The sequence below is a fragment of the Tachypleus tridentatus genome, chromosome 13 (genome assembly GCF_004210375.1).
Source record: "Tachypleus tridentatus isolate NWPU-2018 chromosome 13, ASM421037v1, whole genome shotgun sequence".
NCBI classification, from domain to species: Eukaryota; Metazoa; Arthropoda; class Merostomata; order Xiphosura; family Limulidae; genus Tachypleus; species Tachypleus tridentatus.
The window spans coordinates 46,448,784-46,476,649 of record NC_134837.1 but is presented as its reverse complement, the minus strand read 5'-3'; the positions used below and the strand labels follow the sequence as shown (position 1 = coordinate 46,476,649).

The following is a 27,866-nucleotide window of genomic DNA, read 5'->3' as shown; positions in this document are numbered from 1 at the left end:
ATAGCTCACGATCTAGCTTTATACCGACAAAACCAGAGTGTAGTGTTTAATTTCTATAAATTTTGTCCACAAATATATAAAAACATACACATGCGCAACGAGCAAAATATATTCCCGAAAACGTAACGCTACACAAGAATAAATTTCAAATACACCAAGACGTGATCAGCTGTTCATTATTTTTGAAGAACACTGTTTTGCTTGTAGTAAAAACCACTTTAGACGGAATAAGTCAATATTTTTAAGATCTATAATATTCTAATGCCCCTAAACGTCCGTTTCTTGGAAGTAAATTTTGTATTGATGTTTTTTGTTAAATCAGTAGCTGTGTAGTATAATGAAAGCTTTGCAGTTAATACCATTTTAATACAGTGTGGCTATGGTATTCACAAAATGTTTACATGATAAGTAATTAATAGATTACTGACCTAGGCTTAGACCCGTTATTTCACCTTAATGCAACGTTTAACGCTTGTTTATATTCGTGAAAGATGTTTGAATAAATGTTTGTATTAAAATATTGCATACAGCTGAACGCAACGAAAATAATATGATTTGATTAGACTTGTTTATGGCATAAATATGAAGCAATAAAAATTTTATAAGTACTGAATTATAGTTTCACACAGTTTTGGAACTTTTCATCTTAATATTGTTAACTGCATTGTTTTTTTTAAGCGTGTGACCAAATGAAATTGTTAAAATCGCGCATCAGAACGTAGTACATACTATATTAATCATTACAGTTTAAAGAATGTTTTTCTGTGCAATAAACGTGAACAAAGATCTGATAAATGTCTTTATACTCATAAGCAAACATGACATAAACAACAAGTGTGATGAATACTTTAATGACTTTTTTTTTCCGTTTATAGGAAAAGCAAATATATCCGTTATAAGATTTTCAATGTTAGAACCTTAAACGTACAATCCATACTTTTGACGAATTTTAACAAATTTGAAGTTTCATCATAAACAATTTACTTTTAAGTCTTTTAGCGTGAAATTATCTTTTCAATTAGCATTAGTAAACACAACTTTCTTCTTCGTCAGACTGACTTCATGTTATATGACTGTACCTGGACTTCTTCAATACATCAATAACTAAAATAGGGTTAGTTAAGAAGTAGCATTCCTTAAAAATAACAAGAAACTTTGGGGAAAAATTAGGTTTTCGCAATAACAATCACAAGAGCACGTTAGAAGCTCTGAATAACAGTTACAGTTATCCAAGCCTATCATCGAAACTCAATGTTGTGGATTCCGACAACGTCTCTTCGCCAGAAAACAAACAGCTTTATTTTGTTTCGTCGACTTTCTCCGTAATTCGGTCACATCCGTTATCCCAGTCAGGGGAATACTTTCCGTAACACAAGTAGCAACGTAAAGCTGATGAACGTCATTCTCTTATTACCTTGATGGCCCAGTGCGCTCCCTGCGGCGTCTGTAAGAAACAACAAAAAAATTAGAAAAATGAAACTAAAACTCAGTTCTTTTATAAATTAAATGTAAATATATGTATATATAACATAAGTAATATAAAATCTTATGTTTAATTAAGCAATAGATTAAAATAAACGTTCATTACTAAACATTTATACTCCCAGTAATAGCAGCAGTTTGTAAATTTCACAAGAATGTAAGATTGTTATATCTAAACTGTTTGATTTATTTTATGATAGTTGATTTTTTAACGTAATATATTCTCTGATTTAATTTTACTTACGTTTTTTTTTACTTTAACTATTAAAAAGATTCTTGTAGTTTAAATTCCTTGTATTATTATCAGAACAGAATATGAATCAGTAGGTTTAGATATCTTTGTCACCATTAGCGTGGGCTATCAATAAAAGTGGAAATATTGTTGCCAATATGTATATATATTTTTTTTTTTTTACTGAGAGCATAACTTTATAACTTAAATTGTACCTTTAACCACCATAATTTTCTCCGAAGAAACAGTACGAAATGATGGGGCGTCCGCAGACACTTCACATCTGTATCTTCCTGATGTGGCAGTTTGAATATCTTCTATATAAACAGTCTGATGATTTGACCTAGTAAACTAATGATTCGCATTGAATTAATTCAGGTTGAAATTATACTTACAAACTGTTTGTAAACCCTAAACTTGACATTTGAAGATCTAGATATAGTTCTAACAAATGAACACTAACTATTAAAAGGTAATGTTTCACCTTGAAGCTATTTTCAAACAATCCATTAGAATTAACTTCGACCCAAAGGTAAAATAAATAACAAAACAGTCATTAATTTTCGCTCATTATTAATTTAAACAAGCTTTTTGTTTCAAACAAATATTAATAATGCAATTGTATCACTTGCTAAGTCAATTTTCTTATTAAGCTAATTTAATTTAAGATTATTACACTGAATTTCAACAACGTTCTCTGCAGTATGATAGATTCTACCTTAGAATTCTACATAAAATATGTAAAGTAAACCACGCAAATCTATATATTATTAATGTACTTGTTTTGTAAAGGTTTTTCATATCTTATTGCCTTTCGAATTTAAAAAAGAAACAACACTACAATATGATATCTGGATCATACCCAACACAGCCATATAGCTCACGTTCAGGCTTCCAGAGAAGAATTTATTTAAACTAAGTGATGGCAAACTATTGCATTCAAACTTTTACTCCTTTTAAACATAAGTTCCTATCTATGAACCTATTTATTAACAACTTATAAATGTTATTCTAGGATAGAGTACAAGTAAATTTTATATAACGTAAGAATGTTCACTGTTTCTAGTAATACGCCACAAAGAGGAAAACTTCTCCAGATAACAGATTAACAAATCGGTGTTTTAAAAGTTATATCATCTTTTGAAACTATAAGACCTAAAAGGATAATGGTCAAATGTTAACGTTGCTAAAGGTAGCAGAGTTTTTGTCATAATTCCAAACTGTTTGTTTGTTTTATAATTTCGCGAAAGCTACACGAGGGCTATTTCCGCTAGTCGTCCCTAATTTTGCAGTGTAAGACTAGAGAAAAGGCAGCTAGTCATCACCACCCATCGCTAACTCTTGAGCTAATCTTTTGCCAACGAAGAGTGGAATTGACCGTGACTTTCTAACACCCCCACGGCTGAAAGGGCGAACCCTCAGATTACAAGTCGAACGCCTTAACTCACCTGGCCATGCCGGGCCTTAATTGAAAACTGATGACTCCAGTTATATAAAATATATAGAATTATGATACTGCTTTGAAGTAAAGTACTATATATGTAACTTCAACAACATCTCACAGGTATCGTTCAGACCTCAAATTTTGTCATTATGTCTGAGTTTATGTTTCTGTATTATTATTCAATCAATTTCATAGCGCCAAACTGTATTAATGGTTTTCCTTTTACCTTAGCTAAACCTTGTTTTATGATACCTATAAGCAACACCTTCTTTTCATAAACCTGAAACACGTGATGCATTTGAGTGAGATATGTAGAAATGGTCCTGATATATATCATGTTTTTTTTTTTCTGTACAAGTGGAAAGCTTTTGCTAGAGAGCATATTTCTAAGACGATAATTCAAGTCAACAACTTGTGTTTCTTTTATCTCTAAGTAAATTATATTGTAGTATTTATTTATTATGACTTTCAATAATATTCTTTGTTAAATAGTTGGTATAATCAATGTCACTACTTTTTATTTTGATTTGTTGTTCATTATTACATTATTATTACAAACACTGCTTTGTATTGTTAGCTTAAAATATTTGTTTGTTTTTAATTTCGCGCAAAGGTGCATGAGGGCTATCTGAACTAGCTGTCCCTAATTTAGCAGTGAAAGTTTAGAGTGAAGAGAGCTAGTCATCACAATACACACACCAACTCATGACGTACTCTTTTACCAACGTATAGCGGGATTGATTAACACATAATAACACCCCCACGTGGTGTAATGGGGATTTGAGCATGCAACATTCGGAGAGTTCTACCAGCCAAGCTTAAAATATGTACTTAGAACAACTTAAATATCCTAAGCTGGTTAAACCTCGTGAGATGTTATTGGGATTACGGTGGAAAATGTTGCAAACGTCTTGAATACTCAAATGAAGAAACAATGTATTCTAATGTTTATAAGTATAAACGTCAGAAAATATATTTTATTCGGTATAATGATGGTCAGGTTGGTTTCTAGTTTCGTTCTAATTACACAGCTTAAATAATCGAAAGTTATTATTATTTTCTCTTTGTGGAAAGCTTTTATTACGATACTAAAGTTTAGATTTTGTAAACGCGACACGTCAAACATAAATTATAAAAGGCAGAATATTACATATTAATAATGTCACGGTGACCTTTATTGAATTAAAGATATTGTATCCAATCAAGAAATTCCAGCAAAAGGGATTCGCCACCTCATAGCATTATATCTCTTTAGAAAGAGGGAATGAACTTATTTATTTATCTTTATCTGATACTATTGTAACATGTTTATAAATTACGAATATAATTCTTTATTTGTTTTAGAATCAAAGTAAAACTTTAAATACACTTCTTAAATAATAAATCGAAACAATTATAAAAATAAACTTTATTTGGGAATCTATGAAATTTATAGTTATGTATTTGTATGAGTCTGTTTGTTTTGAATTTTGCACAAAATTACTCGAGGGGTATCTGTGCTAGCCGTCCCTAATTTAGCAGTGTAAGACTAGAGGGAAGGCAGCTAGTCATCACCACTAACTCTTGAGCTACTCTTTTACCAACGAATAGTGGGATTGACCGTCACATTATAACGCCCCCACGGCTGAAAAGTCGAACATGTTTGATACAACGGAGATTCGAACCCGCAATCGTCAGATTACGAGTCGCACGGCTTAACACGCTTGGCCATGCCGGGCCTTTGTAAAAGTCATGATGTAAACATTTTCTAGTGTTAGCATTATTCAGGTTAAATCAGTTTTATTATATAATGTGAATTATTTACACATCTATTATTAATGACATTCTGAGAATATAAGCAAATATTTCCATAATATCAAAGTAAAAATATTTGTTAGACTGTATAATTCATACTTTTATTTTTAATGCTTATATGTGTGTGTGTGTGTGTGAGAGAGAGAGACATTAATAGAGTATTCATTTGGCAATATTACCTTCTCTTATTTGAGGGACAACTGAATAGAAATAACATGAAAATAAATCAATTTTGTGATTTGCAGTTACGTCAAAAATTAAATATTCAACTTTCCAGTAATAGCGTGTATATGATACATCATGAATTCGCTTTGAAAATATGGTTTACGTATAAATTGAGATATTGTCCTTTTCGAAGAAAATTCAAAACAACTGTCAGAACACATACTGATAGGAGTGTGCAGTTTTGGACATTTTGCATGTATTTAATTGCAAAACTATTTTTCTTTACCATTTTTATTATGAATGGCAGCAAAAGTGCATTGATATTTCTATAAGCTGGACCTTCTATTAATATTTGTTCAACTTTAACTGTTTTTTTCTTTGGAAATACTCTTTCTGATTGATTTATATTAAACCATGTTATCTAGAATGAGTGCCTTTGAGACAAAAAATATTTTATGGTATAATTCTGGAATAAAGACATAAAGAGAAAACCTATCTTTTTTTTTCGTAAAAATCGATTTTGGTTTCCATCGCGTACATTACTCAACTATTTTGAGTAAAACATTATCAAATTGAAAAGTTAAATATTTCATCATTTTTCTTCTGTTCCTTCAAGCATTTAAAATGATGACCTACAGAAGAAAACATAAAGTGCTGACAGCTAAGAATACTGCAGTGCAAGTGAAAATCGAATGTAGATATTTAGGTCTATGATGAAGTGTTCTTATACGTATATAACCGTTACATAATGTGTTATGGCATATATTTCTGGAAAAAACCTGTTAGAAAGGCAATCGTGAAACTAGTAACTTACATCAATTTTGATGCCATCGAGAGGAAAAAATTGTCGTTGAGGAATGTCTTTTGGTACATAGCGAAAGAATTCTAAATCATCTTTGTACCACTTCACTGAGTACAGACTGTCCTTCTCAAGGTCGTAGTTACATGTTAATCGTGTCTTTTCACCAAATCTTGCACTTCTCGGAACATCGAGTGATATAATGGTCAAACTACTGGTTGCTATAAACACAAGAAACACGATTAGGGTAAAAAAGACGCATTTGTATCAAATACATCGTGTATTTATTAAACATAAAATATGCTGTGTTGTAGTCTACAGAATGCTTAATTTTTCTCCTCATTCATGGCTTGCGCACATCTTAATGAGCTAATGTCAATATATATTACAATGCTAAGCATCCCTTATATGGTGTCATCTTATTACCTGACTGATAAATAACACGCTACTCTGTAATGATGCGAGTAGCTAAAACAGATGGTCTTTTCTGTTTACAGAACCTAATATAAAATAAATCTAACCACAAATTATCTGGTTTTCAACGGATTTGAATATATGAGCCTTTTCATTATTACATTGCTAAATCACAAATTTGAACCACTTATTTAAAATATATATATTATTATTATTATCATGCCACTCGATTCCATGAAGGAACATATGGCCGCAATCGCTTGCGGATTCATTAACAGGCTGGTTTTTTAAGTGAGCAGATTGTTAGCCTACTACACAACCCCCAACCAGGAGGAGAAACCTGAGCCGTTCCTAATTTTGCAGTTTAAGACTAAAGGGAAGGCAGCTAGTCATCACCACCCACCGCCAACTCTTGGGCTACTCTTGTACCAACGAATAGTTGGATTGACCCGTCATATTATAACGCCCCCACGGCTGAAAGGGCGAGCATGTTTAGCCCAACTGAGATGCGAACCCGCGACCGTCGGATTACGAGTCGCACGCCTAACGCGCTCGGCCATGCCGGGCACAAAATATATATATACTGTTATGAAAATTATTCATCTAAAGACTGAAAGCTCTAAAGTGATTTTTTTTTTAATTCGTCATTTATCATTTCATATTTCACTTTAGACTGGTATATTTTAATTCGATGTTACTTAATACTTGGACTGTGTTTATACTGCGTTTATTATTAATATTGAAAAATTATGCAAGACAAAAGAAATAAGACGAATACCAATTTGACCACATAGTCCATGTAATCTGTATGATAGATTCTACTAAAGGTGATATTATGCTCAGTAAAGTTATCTTTCACTTGAGTTTATTGCATGTTATCATAATTTTTAGATCTGAATATCTTAACCAGTATTATCAGTTATTACAACTGTCTTATGCACTTAAGCAAAGTAGAACTAACGAATACTGTTCTAGCAAATATGGTTTGCTTTTCAGATTGCCTTTTATTGTCTGTTGTCTGGCTCAATGATTTAAGCATCAGTAAATATATGATATTTCTGATGTATACGAATATCATACTGTCAGTTGTTTCCCGTCTGGTTTATTCAGAAAAAAATATTAAAGAGGACTTGTTAGCATTTGTAACTAATTACCAATTTTGAAAAAAAAAATCTGGCTTACAAATAACAATAGAAAATTTCAAGCTAATTTGGTCATGCTTGTTCAATAAATTGTTGGTAAAAGAAACGTAAAAACACGATTTGAAATAGAAAAATTTTCACTGACACTCTCAGCAATGTAAACAATATTTATTGAAACATTTCATTTTGTTCATTGCGTGAAATACATTTCTCGTTTCTCATTAAAACTTATACCGTTGCCCTACAGTAACTTGACAAAAAAATTTAATTTTTCTGTTTTGGTTTCCTTTTTTCTTTCTTCATTTATATATATATATATACAAAATATGTGAAGTATTAGTATTAACTCAACATACTTTTTGTTTTTTATTAAATCATATTTCTTCTTTTAATTATGATTGACCAGTGATAAATTACATGACGTTCTGTTCAACCAAATTAAAATATGTAATGCAATATTATTTAAGTCTGTAATATGGGATTTTTGTTACATACAAATAAAATCGTGTTACTCACAAAACTATACGGTATTGTTTTAAAAACTAAACAAATGATACTCGAGGAATCTGAATTCCCTTTAGTATATTTTCATTTTATTTCTAATCCATATTCGTTTTCCGTCTTTTTACTTTTTGAAATCCTTATTCATCCTGTATTTATCACATCTGTTCTGAAGCAGTAAAATATATTTTATTAAAATTATCTTACTTTCTTTCCTAATTTGATATTAAATGTAATAGCTAAAAAAGTTTTATTCAATAACGTTTTGTTAAACTGATAAAGGTTTGACAATAACATTTTTTCAGTTGCGTTTTTTGTTTGCAGAAAATCCACTTTGTAATTAAGTTTAATGTGATAATTTACTGTGAAGTTTCTTTATGATAGTTAATTTGGTGGTGATAATATTATAAGACTATATTAACTATGAAGTATAAAACTTTCACAAATGTTATAATCACTACTTACATTTAACCTATTTAAGAATAATCACATAACAAAGTTCGTTTTCAGTTTAAGTTTTACCTATGGTTCTCGAAACTGAAAACGTATGGAATATTAGCTGTCAGTAAATTATCAAATGTTTTAAACAAACAACGTATTGATTAACAAACGTTAAGTTTCTCATGTCTAAAATAAATATATTATTTGATATTATAATTAACATTGGTAGTTTGTATGTGAATTCAGTATTGATCAATTTAATTTAAAAGCGTTTTGGTTCTTTATTTTATGTATATACAAATACTGCTACTCTTATTCAAAACCAATTTAAGATTATTATTGTTATTATATACAAAAAATTAAATAGATCAGGTTTTGAAGTTAATATAAAAATCTCGATGAAAAGAAAAAGAAAAAAGAAAGTTGTTGTTTTGAATTAAGCACAAAGCTACACAATGAGCTATCTGTGTTATGCCCACTACGGGTATCGAAGCCTGGTTTTTAGTGTTGTAAGTCCACAGACATACCGCTGAGCTACTGGGGGGCAAATAAGAGAGAGACAGAGAAAAAACACAATAAAAACAAGAAAAAATGACTGTTCAATCTTATAGTTGCATTATCTTAATCTATTCATAAAGAAATTTGGTAATTGCTGATAAAATATACTAGTACATTTCCAAGCCAATGAGAGGCCTGGCATGGCCTAGCGCGTAAGGCGTGCGACTTGTAACCCGAAAGTCGCGGGTTCGCGCCCGCGTCGTACTAAACATGCTCGCCCTCCCAGCCGTGGGGGCGTTATAATGTGACGGTCAATCCCACTATTCGTTGGTAAAAGAGTAGCCCAAGAGTTGGCGGTGGGTGGTGATGACTAGCTGCCTTCCCTCTAACCTTACACTGCTAAATTAGGGACGGCTAGCACAAATAGCCCTCGAGTAGCTTTGTGCGAAATTCCCAAACAAACCAATCCAATGGCGTAGTTTGAATAATGAGATTTGATTTCATCTGATTACGATATAAAGGTTATTAACCATATATCTTTAATGTTAGGGTTAACATTAATATAATGTAATTAAAACTCCTATGAAGATCTTCAAGTAAAATAAATATGATCAGTTCTAGATTTATACCCGAAGAGTAAGTAGGTTTAGTCATCTGCCAACCAATAGGTTAAAATTGGGAACAAATCATAATGATCATATATATAGCTTCACTTGCAAAATACAAAATTATCTCTTCTTTTTTATCATACAAAAGTGGTACGAAAAATAGCATTTTATCAGTCATAAAAGCGTTCATACGAAATATTAATAAATGAAAAGATTAATAAATAAAAAGGTTATTTGATCTTAAGAGTGAATTTTCTAAATTTCTGTTAAAAAGATATTTTAATACTAAAGATCTTAACATTTTTCAGTACGAAAATGTTCTCCAACTTTTTATCGTAAATCTAAAGGTAATATAAAGTTCAATTTATTTACGCAAATTAATGTAACAGTATATGTACAGAACTAAATTAGACCTCTGAAGGAAATGACGTTATAAAATACAATTAAAATATAAAACAGTACAAATATGCAAATCTTAACAACGTCTTACTTATTTAAGTAGGGTGCGATACACAGTAAAAAATCATTATGCAAGACATATTTTCTGTAAGTAATTGACCGTTTCTAAATTATATCTTAAAAGCCATCCAGTGGCTCAGCGGTGTGTCTGCGGACTTACAACGCTAAAAACCGGGTTTCGATACCCGTGGTGGGCAGAGCACAGATAGCCCATTGTGTAGCTTTGTGCTTAATTCAAAACAACAATTATATAATTAAATATTAAATAGCACTTAACTATCTTCTAAAAACTAGTTTATTTGCAGAGTAAAAAATGTTTAGCACGCAAAATAGTGTGAAATACGAAAAATAACACAACTGTTTTCTTTCTAACAAAGATCATGGGTTAAGTTTGTTTTGTTGCGAAAATATTTTTGAGATATGTAGCTAATTATTTAGAAAACTTGTTAAACTTATTGTCAAAAACATAGCGGTATTTCTGCGAACTTGCAAAGCTATAATCCCGGTTTTGATACTTTGGTGGACATATCACAGATAGTTCTTTGTGTGCCTTTGTGTTTACCTTCAACCAAACCAAAACGCTTTGAAAGAAATAATTAAAATATGAAACTTTATTATAGTTAAATAACTTCACAACCTTAGAAAAGATTTTATTTCCTGAAACACTGGTAACGTCTCTATTGAGAAACTATAATTTCACCCATGTATGTTATTTTAGAACATGTAATATGAATATTTCTGTATTTAAAGAAAGCTCTGTTAACGTAGTTTAAAATCATAAAAAGCGAATTTAACTTCCGCTTTAAATTTATTTTAGTAGACATTGAAATAATATAAATGTAAGTTAGAAATGCTAGTAAACTATTTCCATAGTTTTAATAATAAAAGGGTTCGTCTGCCTGTCTGTATGTTTGTGGGTCTGTGTGTATGTGAAATACCCATAACCCAAAGAGGAAGAACCTATAAACCTGATATTTTGCACTCATAATAAGTGGGAACCCTGAAGGTCTGCACCTGGATAACATTACTTCTCTTATCTAGGTAAGTACGCGTATGTGCGTGTTAATCTTCATATTCAGGCAATTTAGCGAGAAACCTAATACGAAAACAGTGGTTCCTTGTATAACGACATATAATATATAAAAAAACAGCGCGTTTTAGTAAATTTGCGTTAGAACAATGGCTTTTATGTTATGTTGATTAGCAACAAAAGTATATAGCTTATACCTTTATGCTAAAATTTGTTCTGAATACACAAACTATCAACGTAATAACCTGACCGAAGATTAGTACTTTTGCTAATATACAATAATTATACAATATCCTAAGCCTTTATAATATATAATTAAATATATATATTAGGGTGCGTCAAAAAAACAAAAAATTGTGACACTCAGTCGCTCGCTTATAATTTGATTACCTTCAATAAAAAAAATATGCTAGCGTAAAAATCAATCCAATACATTAATATTTAGGGGTTGCGCAATGCGCACAAAATAAGAACGTGCTTTCGGAATCAAACGAAAAGTTGGCATTAGTGAAAGGCTAGCTTCGGCTTTAGACAGAACCCAGATCAGTGACTGAAAAGCCGCGCAAATTTTGCTTCCTTTTGCAGCTCATATTGGACATAATATCGAGGATCTTGCCATTAGCCCCAGTTCCATAAGGAGGAAACGAATTACTAACCGTACTCTTCTAGCAGCTGAATTGAAGGAAAGTTTTTCTCCAAACGTTCCTTTGACATTACATTGGGATGGTAAGCTGATGCCTGACTTGGTTGGCAGAGAGAAGATCGAACGTTTGGCAATTTTAGTTTCAGGTGAAGGTGTAGAGAAGATTCTTTCAGTGCCCAAGATTGATAGTGGGGATGCAAATTCAGTAGCTTCTGAGATCGGATCAGTTTTAGTAGAATGGAATGTAAAAGACAGAATTAAATCGCTTTGCTTTGACACCACGGCGACCAATACAGGATCCAAATCTGGCGTCTGTCTGAGGATTGAAATGTTACTTGAACGTGAGCTCTTGCACCTTGCCTGTAGACATCACATTTTGGAGATTCTTCTGAGCGCTGTATTCTCTACTCTCGTAATAGAGACATCAAAAAAGTCCAGATATTACTTTGTTTTTAAACTTTAGAGATTGTTGGCCTAAAATTAATAAAACTGAGTACATAACAGCAGTAGAAGCAATGCCACTCCGAATACAGCCTTGGAAGGATGATATTATTCAATTTTGTCAGAATCTCCTTCAATCTCATCAACTACGGGACGATTATAAAGAGCTCTTGGAATTAGCTGTCATTTTTCTTGGATCTCTTCCACACGGACGTTCTTCAGTTTCTTTCCGTACTTCTGGTGCTGTACATCGTGCACGATGGATGGCTCGAGCAATATATTCTCTAAAAATTTGGATGTTCCAAGAGGAGTTTGGTAGAATGCAACGACGGCCTGCTTCATCTCGTGTTTCATTTGACGCACATTTCTGCAGCAAACTTGGCGATTTGTGTGTCATTATAACTAAACATTACTTGCTGTCATGGTTTACAGCTAAGGATGCTTCCGTGGCAGCTCGAAGGGACCTTACACTACTCAAGGAACTTGCATTGCATGAAAATCATATGATTAAGGAAGTTGGTACAAAGGCAATGAATCGGCATTTATGGTATTTATCTGAGGTTGCAGTTGGGCTTGCGCTCTTTGATGACGGTGTAACGAATAGCGACAAACTCAAGATGGTCTCAAATATGAATACCGTGAAAGGTTCTCCTAGGCCAACTCCACGTTTAACAGTTGATGCTGCAAGCAAAGCTGTTTCCAGAAAACTTCCAGATTTTTTTACCTCGGCAACGAAGAAATTTTCTACCATGTGGATATTAGTAGCGCATTTTTATCATTACCACCGAAAGAGTGGAGCGCCTCGGAAGAGTACAAACAAGGAAAGAACAGAGTAAAAAAACTTTTTGTGACAAATGACGCAGCTGAAAAAGGAGTAGCTTTAATTCAACAGTTTACGGCAAAGGGCCGCACCAAGAACAAAGATCAATTTCAGTATATGATTCAGGTGACAGAAGAACATCGGCGAACGTGATGCGAAGGGGGCAGGCAAGATAAAACTTCAATGAAATAAATTTTTCTTTAAAGTTTTTATGTTTTTGCTAACTGTATAATCAATAAATATTAAATAATTTCTTTAAATAATTTAATTATCATTAACAATGTAATGTAGGGTAAATTTAAGGAAAATAGTGAACTTTGCGAGGGATGCGCCACCCCTAAATACTTCGCGATTAAAATGAAACTTTGTCTATGTTCTTTTCTCATGCAGTGGCACAACTGAGCAACTGAGCAAAAAAATTGGGACATTTTAATTTTTATCCTTTATCCACTGACGCACCCTAATATATATATATATATATCTACATTAATTGTTAGAAAAAATACTATATATCACTTTTATTGTGTAAAGGATTATTGTTTTTATTTTTACTTTTTATGAGGTTTTTAATTCAACTACCGGAAATAGTAAGTGGATAACATCCTAACGTAATGGGTGTTATGTACAAATGTTTTTTTTCAATAATTACTTATTTTGTACGTTTAATACTTTGAACATACAATGCATAAACAACTACTTCCGTACATTTTCATAAGTATTCCTCTAAGTGTTTTACCAATTGATTTTAAGATGATATTAAAAACTCTTCGGGAGATAATTTACATAAAATCAAATATATTTACTGTTGCGAATGTGGAATGAACTTACAGTCATATGAAAAAGTTAGGACACCCTATAAAAGCCTATGTATTTGTGTAACATTTTTGGATATATAGATATTTAATCTCAATTTAACAATACTGAGAGATTATAGGAATATAACTAAACAATTAAAACTGAAAAAAAATACTTTTCAAGATCTTCTATAAATGTAATTCTACAAAAATGCATATTCTAACTGAGGAAAAAGTTAGAACACCCTACCTCCCTAATAGCTAGTGTTACCCCCTTTGGCTGAAATAACTGCAGTGAGATGCTTCTTGTACCCATCTACCAGTCTCTGACATCAGTCTGAAGAAAGTTTGCCCTGCTCCTCAATGCACAATTCTGTTAGCTGTGAGATGTTTGAGGAGTTTCTTGCATGTACAGCCTGTTTCAAGTCACCCAACAACATCTCAATGGGATTAAGATCTGGGCTTTGACTCGGCCATTCCAGGACTCTCCATTTCTTAGTTTTCAGCCAGTCCTTGGTGGATTTACTGGTATGTTTTGGGTCAGTGTCGTGTTGCAGGATCCAGTTCCGCTTCAGCTTTAATTTTCTTACAGATGGACTCACATGATCCTCAAGCACCCTCTAATACACAATAGAATTTATCGTGGATACTATGATTGTGAGCTGTCCAGGTCCTGCTGCAGCAAAGCAGCCTCAAACCATGACACTTCCACCTCCATGCTAAACATTTGGTGTGGGGTTCATTTTCTGGAATGCTGAATTTGGTTTACGCCACACATGTCAGCTATTCTGGTGTCCTAATAATTAAATTTTGGACTCATCTGTTCAAAGAACATTATTCCAGAAGTCCTGGTCTTTGTCTACATTCTCTCTGGCAAACTTCAGTCTGGCCTTGATGTTTCTCTTAGAAAGCAAAGGATTCTTCCTTGCACACCTCCCATGCAAGTTAAACTTGTGCAGTCTCTTTCTGATTATAGAGGCATGCACTTTCACATCAACAGCAGCCAGAGCCTGCTGTAGGTCCCGTGATGACATGTTAGGGTGTTTGGAGACCTCTTTTAGCATCTTACGGTCTGCTCTCGGGGTGAACTTGCTTGTACGACCAGACCTGGGCATGTTGGCAGTTGTTTTGAAAGCCCTCCACTTGTTGACTATTTTCCGGACAGTGGAATGTCTGATATCAAAATCTTTTGAGATGTTTTTAAATCCCTTACCAGACTCATCAGCTGCTACAATATTCTTTCAATATTCTCAGACAGCTCTTTTGCTCTCACCATGGTGCTCAATCTCACTTCAACAGTCAAGCGCACACCAAACTAAATGTATGAGGTTTAAATAGAGCAAGCCTCATTCACAATGATGAGTAACAATCTTCTAATCACATGCACCTGGTGTGATACACCTGTGTGTGAGTTGAGCCATTTTAAGTGGGTATAAATGTGGGGGTGTTTTAACTTTTTCTATGGTTAGAATATGCATTTTTGAAAATTACATTTTGCAGAAGATCTTGAAACGTCTTTTCTCCAGTTTTAATTGTTTAGTTATATTCTTATAATTTCTCAGTATTGTTAAAATTGAGATTAAATATCTATATATCCAAAATTGTTACATAAATACACACGCTTTCTTAGGGTGTCCTACGTTTGAGGAAGAAAAGACTTTTAACAACACAAAGGTGTTAACTTTTTTGACTTTTATATTAGAGATTATGACGTGTCAACTCAGTTTTTTTTTGTTTTTTTTTAATTTCGCGTAAAGCTACTCGAGAGCTATCTGCGCTAGCCGTCCCTAATTTAGCAGTGTAAGACGAGAGGGAAGGCAGCTAGTCATCACCACCCACGGCCAACTCTTTGGCTACTCTTTTACCAACGAATAGTGGGATTGACCGTTACATTATAACGTTCCCACGAGCATGTTTTGCGACAGGGATTCGAACCCGCGACCCTCGGATTAGGGAGTCGAACGCCTTAACACGCTTGGCCATGCCGGGCCCATCCAACTTAGTAAAGGAAGTGTAATTTTACGTCCTTTTGTGATTTTAATGTTCAAACCATATTTATTGTTTCAAATCTATTAACGTACTTGTGATTATTTTCTTTAGTTCTAAGAAATGAACTAAAACTGAATAAATTGTTCGTGATTATTATGATACATAAATATATTTTTCTTTAAACCCAGTTACAGAACATTTTATGACTTGTTTTGTTCCATAACTTCACAGTTTGGTTGCAAAAAAAAAAAAAAAAGAATTACATCGGAGTTGTCTGAAGCGCATAACTTATTCAAAGGAACCTGTATATATACATAATGTCTTTCCGGCAGAAAGTAGCAAATAAATAGTATATATGTATATCTGGTGTAAGTGATTTATATTTCTTAAAATAAGTGGATAAAGAATTCTAAATGTCAAAATCGAAGGTACAACACAAAAACGTGAAATCGATTTCAAGAAAAAGGTTTGCTACTTGGACTGTTGTATAACTCAGTCATGTTATTTCGTATTTTCAGTGAGCTATAGCCTTTCTTATTATAATAATTCACAGGATCACAAACCTTACAAATATAAATATAAGTAAACACTATGAGTTACACAAATTTGTGTTCGAATTATTTAACAGTTTTTATGATTTACGTGTCACCAGGAACTATAAAAAACAAAACAAATGAATTAACGCCTGATAAATATATTAATATTGAATTTTATCAAACCAGCATCTCTAACATTTTTAAGTCCTAAGATATCTACTTAAAACAATAAATTTTTACTTCATGACAAGTGACGTAATTATTGAAACATTTACTTATTATGACTTTTGTTTAATGACTTTTCATCCACATATGTTTTTGGTTTGGAATATACCTTGAATATAACGTTTTATTCTCTTATTTATTTTCAATGTACTTTGCATAAATCTCGTTTCCCATTTATAGTAGTAACTGATATAAATGTGTACATGTAAGTTTCAACATGTTTACATATGGTTTTAATATTCTCAAAGATGATCGATATAGAGATTAATTTCTCTCTAGTCTTTAGTTTTGACGCCCGCGAGACGCTTTAGCAAGGTTTACATATTGTATTATACATCATCCTGTCCATTTACTAAATTATGATTCAGTTGGTAGTGCAGTTTTTATGAATTTCTTTAATATATAGTTTTCTGTGAAAATATCGTGACTATCTAGCCCCCTCGTGGATTATTTGGTTGTCCCGCCTCGATGGCTCAGTACCGTTTTTTTGACACACCCTGAATGTCTACAAATCTTTTAATTGTATAATATGTATGCGCATACATACATTTATAAACATAACTCAAACATCATCGTTAAATATTTCGCACATTTTAATTCCACCTTGCATATTACAAATAATGAAGAATTATAAATCAAAACACTAACGCTTTTTGTGTCTCACTGATATTTCGATAAAACATGACATGTTTTATCATAATTGAAATTCAGTGTTTTTATTCATCTACTAACAAACATAATACCCATGTATTATATATATACAAATTAAATGACTTAATTACTATACTGAGAAATGTTTGAAAAATATTTTATGCACATACGTAAATAATAATAACATAACTAGAAAATATTCGTATAAATAATATTATAATGAACTGGTATTAGCTCATAATATGTTTTTGGACATTTATATATAATTAATACCATAATATACTTAATTAGTGTATTGATTCAGCACTCTGTACTACAGTTAATAATACGCGAAACGCTCATGATATTTTCCGTTAAAAGTAAAACAAGTTGTGATGATAGAAACACACACATTAGTATATTTTCGTGCATAATTTGCATTAAAATGTTAGATAAACAAATAGAAAATTCTCTTGTCTGTGAAATGAGTAATGCATCAATAATAATTAGTCCAGTTGAGTGCAGTACTTATGTATTTTTCTTCTTTTTTACACTATTTGTAAAGCAAACACAGAAAGTTAGGTAAACTTACTTTAGAGAGAGCGTTAGAAATTACAAAATTTCTGCGTCATTTTCCGAGTCGTAGACGTAGCTATGTAAACAGAAACAATAAACACAGAAACGCAGACGAAAAAAGAATATAAAAACAAGAAAAAGAAACTCAAATGCAAAATATCCGACTTTGGTTATGAACCAAGCAACGTGAAAGATTATATCTGCATAAAATATATTGAATGTAATTTTATTAAGATAAAGAAAAGTTAAACATTTTGATTCTGCGCCGTAGCTATTGATTAGTATGATCACTACGATACATTGACAATATTCAGAGTTATTGTTTACTTCAAATTTTGCGTTCATCTACATATTCAGCCCTTCTGTGCTAGTCATCTGTAATGTTCAGCTTTAAGATTAGGGAGAAAGCAAGCAATGGAACAACTAATCATTTTGCGTGCCTGTATAAAGAAGGGGTATGAACCATGAACCCTCATATTCACAGTAAAGTTGATAAATAGTATGAAGTTGAAAAAAAACTAGTTTTTCAAATTGATATAACGTTTTAGTTTGACTGAGGTTGACCTTATTATAATTGCTACATAATGAGCAGAAGTGGAAGCTCTCCTGTGTGTAGCACATTATATGTAGCCAGAGTGATATAATAAGATCTTTCTAAACTTTAATATTTCATAACACACTCATTTATCATACATTTATGAATTACCTTTGGTATTGTGAAGAGAAACAGAACTGAACTAGTGTCTGTTTCTTTGTTTGGAATTAAGCACAAAGCTGAACAATGGGCTATCTGTATTCTGTTCACTAAGGATAACGAAACCCGGTTTTTAGCGTTGTAATTCCGCGGACATACTGCTGCATTATTGGGGGACATAAATGTCAGTTTAAGCTTCCATAGCAAGGCCAGGATACATTTTCACTGATAAAGGAAAATTACAATGAGAGTGGAATGAAGGTTTGTAGTTTTGACATTCATTTGGACAATTACAAAGGTTGAATACGTTGCATTAATATGATTTTGAATCCTCAATACTTTGTTTCGTTCCATGACGCCACTCCTGACAATGCTTTATCAGAATGAATTTTTCCAACAACCCGTTTAAACAGTCTGATCGCACAGGAATTCATAGGCACTGTATCCGGCGTCTTAGTCGTCATATCTTTTTATGAAATTTTTTGAATACCCATTGTCTTTTTGAGACATGTGACAGTCGAATCACTGTGTCATTTAAGCAATTTCATTATACTTGACTTGTGTCTCTTTTCCATACGATGATCATTTATGAGTGTTTTGTGTATTGTTCGTGAAAGGCTTTGCTACTAGCTTTTGTGTTCTTGCATTCACACCTGTTACAAGACGCTGTTGTAGGCTTCTTTCTATATAGTCATGAAACCCGAAGTTGATTCATGTTTCTTTGTTTTTCAAAGCCTTTAGATACAAAAGATATTTTTGTCTTGGAAATTTTTATTCTCAATAGGAATGTTCCTTGATGATCTGAATATCTATATATATATATATATATATATAATATTAATACTAGACAGTCAAGTAAAATAAAACAAAATCAAAAGGAAGGACTGCGTTAAAAACAGCAAATTCAAGCCTCTGACTAATGATAATTTGTTATAAGCAAAAACAAGTTCAAGCAAAAATAAAAAATGTTGCATAATTGAAAAGATTTCTAGAGTGCAGGTTATAATGTGGTACATAAAATATATCTTAGGTTTTGGAGGTGACTGCAAAAGTGGGACTCACATCGCGTTGAGGATACATCGTATATCATTCTTAATCTCCGTCTGCCAGTCTCACATGAAGAATAATTAAATAATACAATAATTAAAAGAATAGAAATAGAAATTTGGAGAGCGAAATGCAGGTGTTCAAGCCCACAACGTCTCACATCTATATCACCCTTCACTGCCTCCAATCAGTTGTAGGAAGGTGATTCCTCTCCAAAATAAAAAAGAAAACAAAATTAATAATAAATAAATAAATATTAATAAAGAAAAAGAAGTATTGTCACTTACCTCCTGAAGTTGACATTGGTGATAGGGTACTAATTAGTAGTCCAGTAGACAAATTATACTAGTATAAAGAGTTCCAATCATATATATGGATATTTGGGTCTGAAAGGTTTTCACACAACTGTCTTAAAAGCAATCCTTTTTTGATGGTATTACAGGGCCTGGGAGACGCTAAACAATGTCAAAATGCAGTTCTTATAAATACAGATACACCACGACTTTGTAATGGCTGTCGTTGTCGTGAGAATCGTCAATTTGCATATTCAAAATTGTTTTAAGATAATAATCAATCTATTAACCCTGTAATTTAGTGGTTATATTATTGGACTACAGATTTGTCTCACGTAATTACCTTAAAGCTACTATTGTTTTTTCTAAGTTACAATTAATATACACTATTATTAACTGAAAATGACATTAATGTTATTATAAAGTTGTTGATTCGACATTTATATCATTCTCAGCAGGTACAATTACATATATTTTAGTTCTTGAATTACTTTATCTCAAATTTTCATATTTTTTTCTTTTATTTTTAATTCTCATCATTTGATACTAAAAGTTGGATATAAAGTTACACTGTGATCTGAGTCTGCATTAAATGTTTTTAAAATCTGGTGGTCGTAAAAGGAACGATATAATGAAGCCAGTCCTTGGAATACGAATGTGTCTAGTTCCCAGAAGAAAAAAAAATGGAATAGGAATATATGCTTATTGTCACGTTGAAATCTTGTTAAGGTTTGTGCTTAGAACTAAAAATAAAAAAAAACATAGTTTTTATTTCTCTACTGTCCCTCAATGACACAGTGGTAAGTCTTCGGACTCATAACACTAGAAACCAGATTTTAATCATCGTGGTAGACACAGCACAGATAGCTTAATGTTTATTTTTGTGCTCAGCAACAAATAATAAAAATAAAACATGTGTATTTCGGATCTTGAAAGTTCTTTTAAAATCGGTTTTAGCTTTAACATCCCAGTATCAAAGTACTGAAAAATTATATAGAAAAACGTTCATGTTAGTTTTAGCATCGGCAGAAACTAACATTCTAAACTGGAATATCCAAAGGTTGAATTACTTCCTGTTTCCTAAAGAAAGAAAAAGAAACTAATAAAGAAATTAATAACACGAAAAAAATCTCAGAATATGGGATTTTTATTCCAGATGTCTGTAACACATAAAACAAAATTTGATATTATACAACATCATCATACGATATCTTGTGAATTTGTTCAGCTGCTGCAGGTAAGGTCATTGACTTAGTTTTGCTTACTCAACCAGAATGGTAAAATTTAAAGCAAGATGTTATTGATTCACCAAATATTTGTTTTCTCATATATATATATATATGTATATATACAAATTTTTAAGTATTGGTTTAATGTTAACACCGATAATAAACTTATTATTCAAAATACGTAATAAATAAATATACATTGAGGATTATAACTCAAAATAACTTAAGATATTCATTGGCTTAAGCTCTGAAATAGCTTTGCGAAATAGTTGTGCTGTCTTGTATGCACTAGATGTGTTATTTCTCGAATTCATTTTATAATGACTATAACACAAAGCGGTAACATGGTATTTACATGGTATAAAGTTTTAGCCACTGTCTCAATCAACGTCTTTCCATTTGATTCATCTAAACGTATTTTACAAAGAAACAAGCAACAAGTACAACAGAGGTAGAACAAATCTAATCAAATGTTTGTAATATAAAATCACAGTATCATTCACGGCCTTGTTCAGTATTCTATATTCTACTAATTTAATGGCATTTCTAGCTAAGGGTATCAAAACACCAACGTACGGTTATAAATTAATTTACAAACAAACAAAAAGTTCAAACGTTTAACAATGTTTAAAGAAAGATAAAGTGATACAAGAAAACGATTATAACATAAGTAGAGAGCACTTCTCCTGGAAATTGTTTATTCTCAAATAATTAAAAGCTCTTATATCGCATTTAAAGGAACCCTCAGAAATAATACCAAAATTTTCCTAAACTTTCTTAAATTGATTTAAGGAAATGTACTGAAACATTACAAGTGTGTTCCACAACTATTTGTTTGGAGTTACAGAGAAATGTTTATAGCGTAACTTAAGAGTTAGTTTAAATTCCATCTCATGAGACACTAACAAATTGTGTTATGGGATTTCTTGAATTAAATTCCAAAAATATAGGTCTAAATAAATGATTTAGAAAACATTCTCAACTTACAATATGTGAAATATACTGGAACAATATTTCATGTAAAACTGTTGTAGATTGTAAAATTCCACTATTACATAATTAAATTTCATTATGTGTTATAGATGAAACACTCCATATTTAAAGAAATTAACCGAAAATAATCATTACATATAGAGATGTATATTTGATTATAATATTATTTTTTACTTTATATGCAGATAATTGTGAAAATTATATTAAAAGTTTCAAAAATGGTTATACTGGTTAGCTTACTTGTTAGGATTGATACTTAACACCAAACTCACGTATACGTTTTCACACTATATTCCAAACCCATGATGAGTATTAGAATTCAATTGTAGATTCAATATTTGCTGTTTATCTTTCACGGTTAGAGATAAAAAGAAATAAAACATTTTTTATGCTCTTGAAATTATTTTTTCCACGGATAAATCCATTTAATTTAAGCAAAAGAGAAAATAACAAGTTGCTTCTGTTTCAACCTCAGACTGCAATACTAGGAAAAGAAAAGGATAAAAAACACAATAAACAAAACTGATGTGTACTTTAATGAAAACTGGTCAACAACACTGTGATATTTTGCATGCTGGTTTCACTGCAGTTATAAAGAGTTTTCTTGAGCTTAGTTAACAAAGGCGAAATATGTAGTTGCATTGGAATAATGTGGACAACGTTGTTGAAACAACGCTGCTATATCAGTTGAAATACAATAATATGAAATAGAAATCGATTAATTATGTAAGAATACAAGCAAAATGTGACAGAAATTACAGATAAAATTATATTTTTAAATAACATAATGACAACAGAATATAATCTTTATAAAAACAAAAACAATTGTACTGTCAAAATTCCACAAAAATATATAAACTACAATAATTATTCTGTTTAAGAACAGTTAAGTTGTGTCAAAATGAAAATATAAAAAAGATTTTATAGTAAGAGGGAAAACAAATGTTCTCTAATTTAATATCGCCTTAAAAAGAGTAGTTTTCAAATAAATGCGCATATTGAATTATTCAAAACATTTCTTGATTCAATAATTAAAATAACTTAAACAACTATTTGTTTGTTATTAAGCACACATCTACACAACGGGCTATTTGTGCTCTGCCCATCATGGGGATCGAAATCCGATTTCTAGACGTATAAGTCCGCAGACATACCACTGTGCTACTTAGGGGCAATTATTGATTCTTTCCATATACAGCATACAACGTCGTTCAGATTGGATATATCAAATAATTCTTGAAGTGGGGACTAAACTGAAAAATTACTTTAAAACAGGATGTATATGCGAACCACTGTCCTTATTTACGTTTTTCACCCAGACCATATTGGATATTTCTTCTCTAAATAGTCGCTATAGTCATAATTTTTCAAAACTTGATTTCTTTATTAACTGTACTTAGTTTTATTATTAATGGAGTGTGTCGCATTCTAAGCAATATTTTGATATTCCAGTAAATTGGACATTCACGAATTTGGTTTGTTTTGTTTTGAATTTCGCGCAAAGCTAATCGAGAGCTAACTGTACTAGCCGTCCCAAATTCAGCAGTGTAAGAATAGAGGGAAGGCATCTAGTCATCATCACCAACTGCGAACTCTTGGGCTACTCTTTTTACCAACGAATAGTGGGATTGACTGTTTGTATCTGTTCTTTATACCTTACATACTTTGTTTACTTACATAAATTGTATTACACCAAAAGTCACATTGAATACTACATTATTTTTAAATGTTGTTGGTTTTCGTGTTTTAACAAAAATGATGAGATATCATAATTTTATAGTCGATCATTGACACCACAATTTTGTGTTTCTAAAAAAAAAAACATAATATAACCATTTAATGGCCGGCATGGCCAGGTGGGTTAAGGCGTGCGACTAGTAATCTGAGGGTTGCAGGTTCGCATTCCCGTCGCGCCAAACATGCTCGCCCTTTCAGCCATGGGGCGTTATATTGTGACGGTCAATCCCACTATTCGTCGGTAAAAGAGTAGTCCAAGAGTTGGCGGTAGGTGGTGATAACTAGCTGCCTTCCCTCTAGTCTTACACTGCAAAATTAGGGAAAGCTAGCGCAGATAGCCCTCGAGTAGTTTTGCGTGAAATTCAAAAACAAACAAACAAAACCATTTAACATTTAGTTTATAATATCTGCTTTGATGGTTTGATTCACTCTGATTGATTACTTTTATATAATCTGGACTCATGAAAACATAACATTGAGTAAAACATTTAAAAACTTTTAAACTTAATATTTATGTGTTGTTAAACGCAAAGCTAAACGTTACATTACACGTTTCCTGCCTAACGTGAGCAACGAAACTCGATTTTTAACATTTCGCCGTTAGGTCCCCCAAAAAGGCAAACTTTACGATAGAGGAAGAAAGTCAATAAGCTTCATGGGCGACAACAACAAAATACATACTTCTTAGTGGTGATGGAAATTCGTTTGTGCACTTAGTTTACAATAAAATAATGTAAGCCTCTCAGCTTACCATATTTTCATAACCCATGCTCATCTTTCATTTGAACATAATTTTCTGTTGAAACATTTAACTTTCTTCAATTAATATTATTGCCTGAGAACTTGCTGTGTTTGAAGGCACTGATGTGTAAACGTAACTTACATTTGTAACATATACTGCATTCTCATAAATAAGAAGTACTGAAATTAGCATTTTGCTAATTTATTGAGCCTTCTCATCTGTTTATGCATTTACTTATTATTATAAGACTTAACTTCTTTCGATAAATACTTTAATCACAACTTTTGAATCTTTTCTTTTACTACAACTTTATTCAACATTAGATTTTATAGCCTGAAAGGCATCAACTGTAAGTGATCACCACCTTGTCTTATTTAAACATAAACATTTGTAGTACTTCTTGAAAATATTAGACGTTTTTATGCAAATGAGGACTTTTAAGATATTTACTGTATAGTATAAGTATTTTTACAGAATACTGTGACGTTATGCAGTAGCATGTTGCATGCTGATTCGCTTCTTTTTACGACGAGTAAACATTATGTTATTTTATGGCATGACAAGCTGTTGTTTAATATTCACTTGCATATAAAACCAGAAAATGACGCCCATTCTAAAGATGGAGAAAAATTATGTTATCAGCGGTTTAAGATCGATAATATAAGGAAACTTTGCACTTTGAGATTTTACTTTTGATGACATACAATATAAGAAAAAAACATGTTCGTTCAATGATATATTAACTGTCGTTGCATCAGAATGGTTAGAAATATGTAAATTAAAGACAAGGAATAACTGCTTTAGTCTTCTCTCGTTCCATAGCCTCAAGGTGCAGCAGAAAGGACGCAAAACGAAGACCTCGGGATTCACAGTCCGACAGCCTGATGATCAATTGTTAAACCATTCACAAATAAAAAGGTTAAAAACCTCTCATTTTCTATGATTGTTTTATATTACGCTATTCATACTTGAAGCGAGAGATGCATTGTGTCTTATTAGCCCATGTTTTGAGCAAAATAGTACATTTTGAATTTATCTTGGAAGTGATTGCACGCTGTTTTCGGTACATCATAATGTTTCATTTCTCAACAATTTCGTGAACTATGTGTCAAAACACTATAAATCATAACTTTTTATTCATTTTTTAAAGCTGTAACTTTAATCAACGTTTCTACTATTCGCTTTAATTAATATTTCAAAAACAATATACAACAATATTGTGTTACTTTAAAAAAATTAAGAAAATGACCACATTAGAAAACGGCCACGTTACTTTACACGTATCTGATTTATAGCAGCGAACACTTAAGATGTTCTAAAATGGCATTTTAGTAATTTTTAACCTTTGACCACAAATCCATACTTGCAGCTATTCCTGGTATCATTATATATATTTGTATAGGTACTATTCTGCTTATTTCTAATAGACCTAATGATTAATTATGTAGATTTCCAAATAACTCTTCAAATATTTCCGACCTTTATTTACATATTTTCGAAAACATGTGCTTATTTCTGGATGAATAATGCATTTCTAATTTTTTGCAGAATAATGACAATGTTTTGTGAGAAAGTAATTTTTGTTAAATTTACTTGTTAGTTCATTAACTTAAGAACGAATCATATGCATTATTTCGTAGATCACACAGCAATAAAATCAGTACTTATGTTTTGTCTTGCAACTGATGATAAACATGTGAAATGTACCAAGAATATTTCTTAGTACACATAAATATATTTCTTTAGACTCAGTCAAAATAAAGAAACACTCAGTTAATAAACAATGTTTTCACGATATTGCTTTAATGGATAAAGAAAAATGTCATTATTTTTAATCAAAGGCTCGAATTACTAAACTTGGGTATATAACGGTTGGCATGATTGACAAAATCCAATTAAAAAGTTAAACTATTTATGTTAAGTGAAAAGAGGAACTACAAAAGCAAAGCGAAGCGTCGGAACAACAACTTAATGAAATAGTTGAAGAAGTGCATTATTTTGTATATGAGAAAATATTGATTTTTGTTGTGTTTCGTTTTGTCTGTGAAGTTTTGATGAAATAGGATTCGAATTTTATGTTAAAGTGATAAACCTTTGTAGAAATTTCTATAATTTTATGCACAAGTGTGAATAACTGTAGATTTTGCCTTGAAGTTCTTAAAGTGTGACTTCTCTTGTTAAATACCAACTAGATGATTTATTAAGTACAAAGATGTACGTTACCCTGAAAAAAACATATCTTCCTGTAAAATTCTTCATTGCTCAAATTTTAACAAGTTAATTCTTTTAACGAACAGTCATTTAGTGATTAGCAATAATTACCCATTCAATATTCAATTGGTTTCAACTTAAGGGGTTAACGTTATGCTTGTGTTAATAACAATATTTCCGTATTATAAAGAACTATTATTTCTATGTTTAAAGAAATAAAAGAAAAACTTCATTGTTAAATAAAATATACAGAGTATCGAACAGTTACCTGAAGATCAAATTTTTGTTCGATTAATTATTTCTCGTGTCACTTGCTACATTTACTCAATTTCTGATACTTAGTTTAAAACATTTATACTTCATAGTTCTGTGATTACTACAGTAATAAGAGACAAAATTTCTGTATATTTTTTTCTTGGGAAGAAAATTAACACATGTAGTAAATAAAGCAATGAAATAAGAGACTTTTTTAAAATAAAAGGGTTCTTTTAAAATAAAACTTATGTTGCATGATTCCGTACATACTAGAATAGCATTGCATGACAAAATCTCAATATTCCATTATAAAATAACTCTCACTGAAACTTCAATTAAAGCTTATTTAAAGATTTCAAATAACGTTTACGTTCAAACTATTCAAACGGCTATTTATTTGACACACAATTATTTCAATACGCTGATCTTACCTTTTATTAAAAGAAAAATTCCAAATGTAATCCACATATTAATAATTTTTTATGTCGCTATTCTACAGGCTTGATGAGCAACAATGATCTTCTGTCATCTGAAGATTCAAGTATCAGTTAACAAACAGTACTTTTGTCAACTTCACTATGCTTGTCTGAACGTTCACTGGTCTAATGTACTAACTAGGTTGGCATATTAGGGGAAGGACAAGTAACGCCACCACTGTCAGTGGATCAATAAATGGACGAAAAAGTTGTGTGGTATACCACAAAATATCTCCATTTATCTACAAGTCTATTTTACTGTTTCGTTTTATGACTTTTTATGGCTTATTGAACTTTTTATTTCTTCCCTATCAAGAAGAATTACAAAACAGCAGACGTCCAATAAAACAGAGTTGATGATTATTCTGTTTAGTTTTCTTTTCGTTTCTCCGGCCCCTCAACTTATGCATGTATGAATGAATTTAATAAATTCAAATTGCTTATTTTCAAATAATAATGATTGTTTTCATTGAATATTTAGGCCTGGCTGGTTAAGGTGTTCGACTTGTAATTTGAGGGTCGCGGA

At 31.7% G+C, this 27,866-nt stretch overlaps 1 protein-coding gene across 1 annotated transcript; it reads right to left on the bottom strand.

The window, feature by feature from the left end:
* Positions 1–1,004: 1,004 nt before the first annotated feature.
* On the bottom strand, positions 1,005–27,866 carry LOC143239116 (uncharacterized). Its single transcript, XM_076479956.1, has 4 exons — positions 27,296–27,866; positions 5,932–6,137; positions 1,930–2,065; positions 1,005–1,444 (listed from the first exon to the last, which is right to left on the bottom strand). Exons 1-4 carry the CDS (start codon positions 27,330–27,332, stop codon positions 1,350–1,352), a joined length of 474 nt encoding a protein of 157 aa, XP_076336071.1. The 5' UTR covers positions 27,333–27,866; the 3' UTR covers positions 1,005–1,349.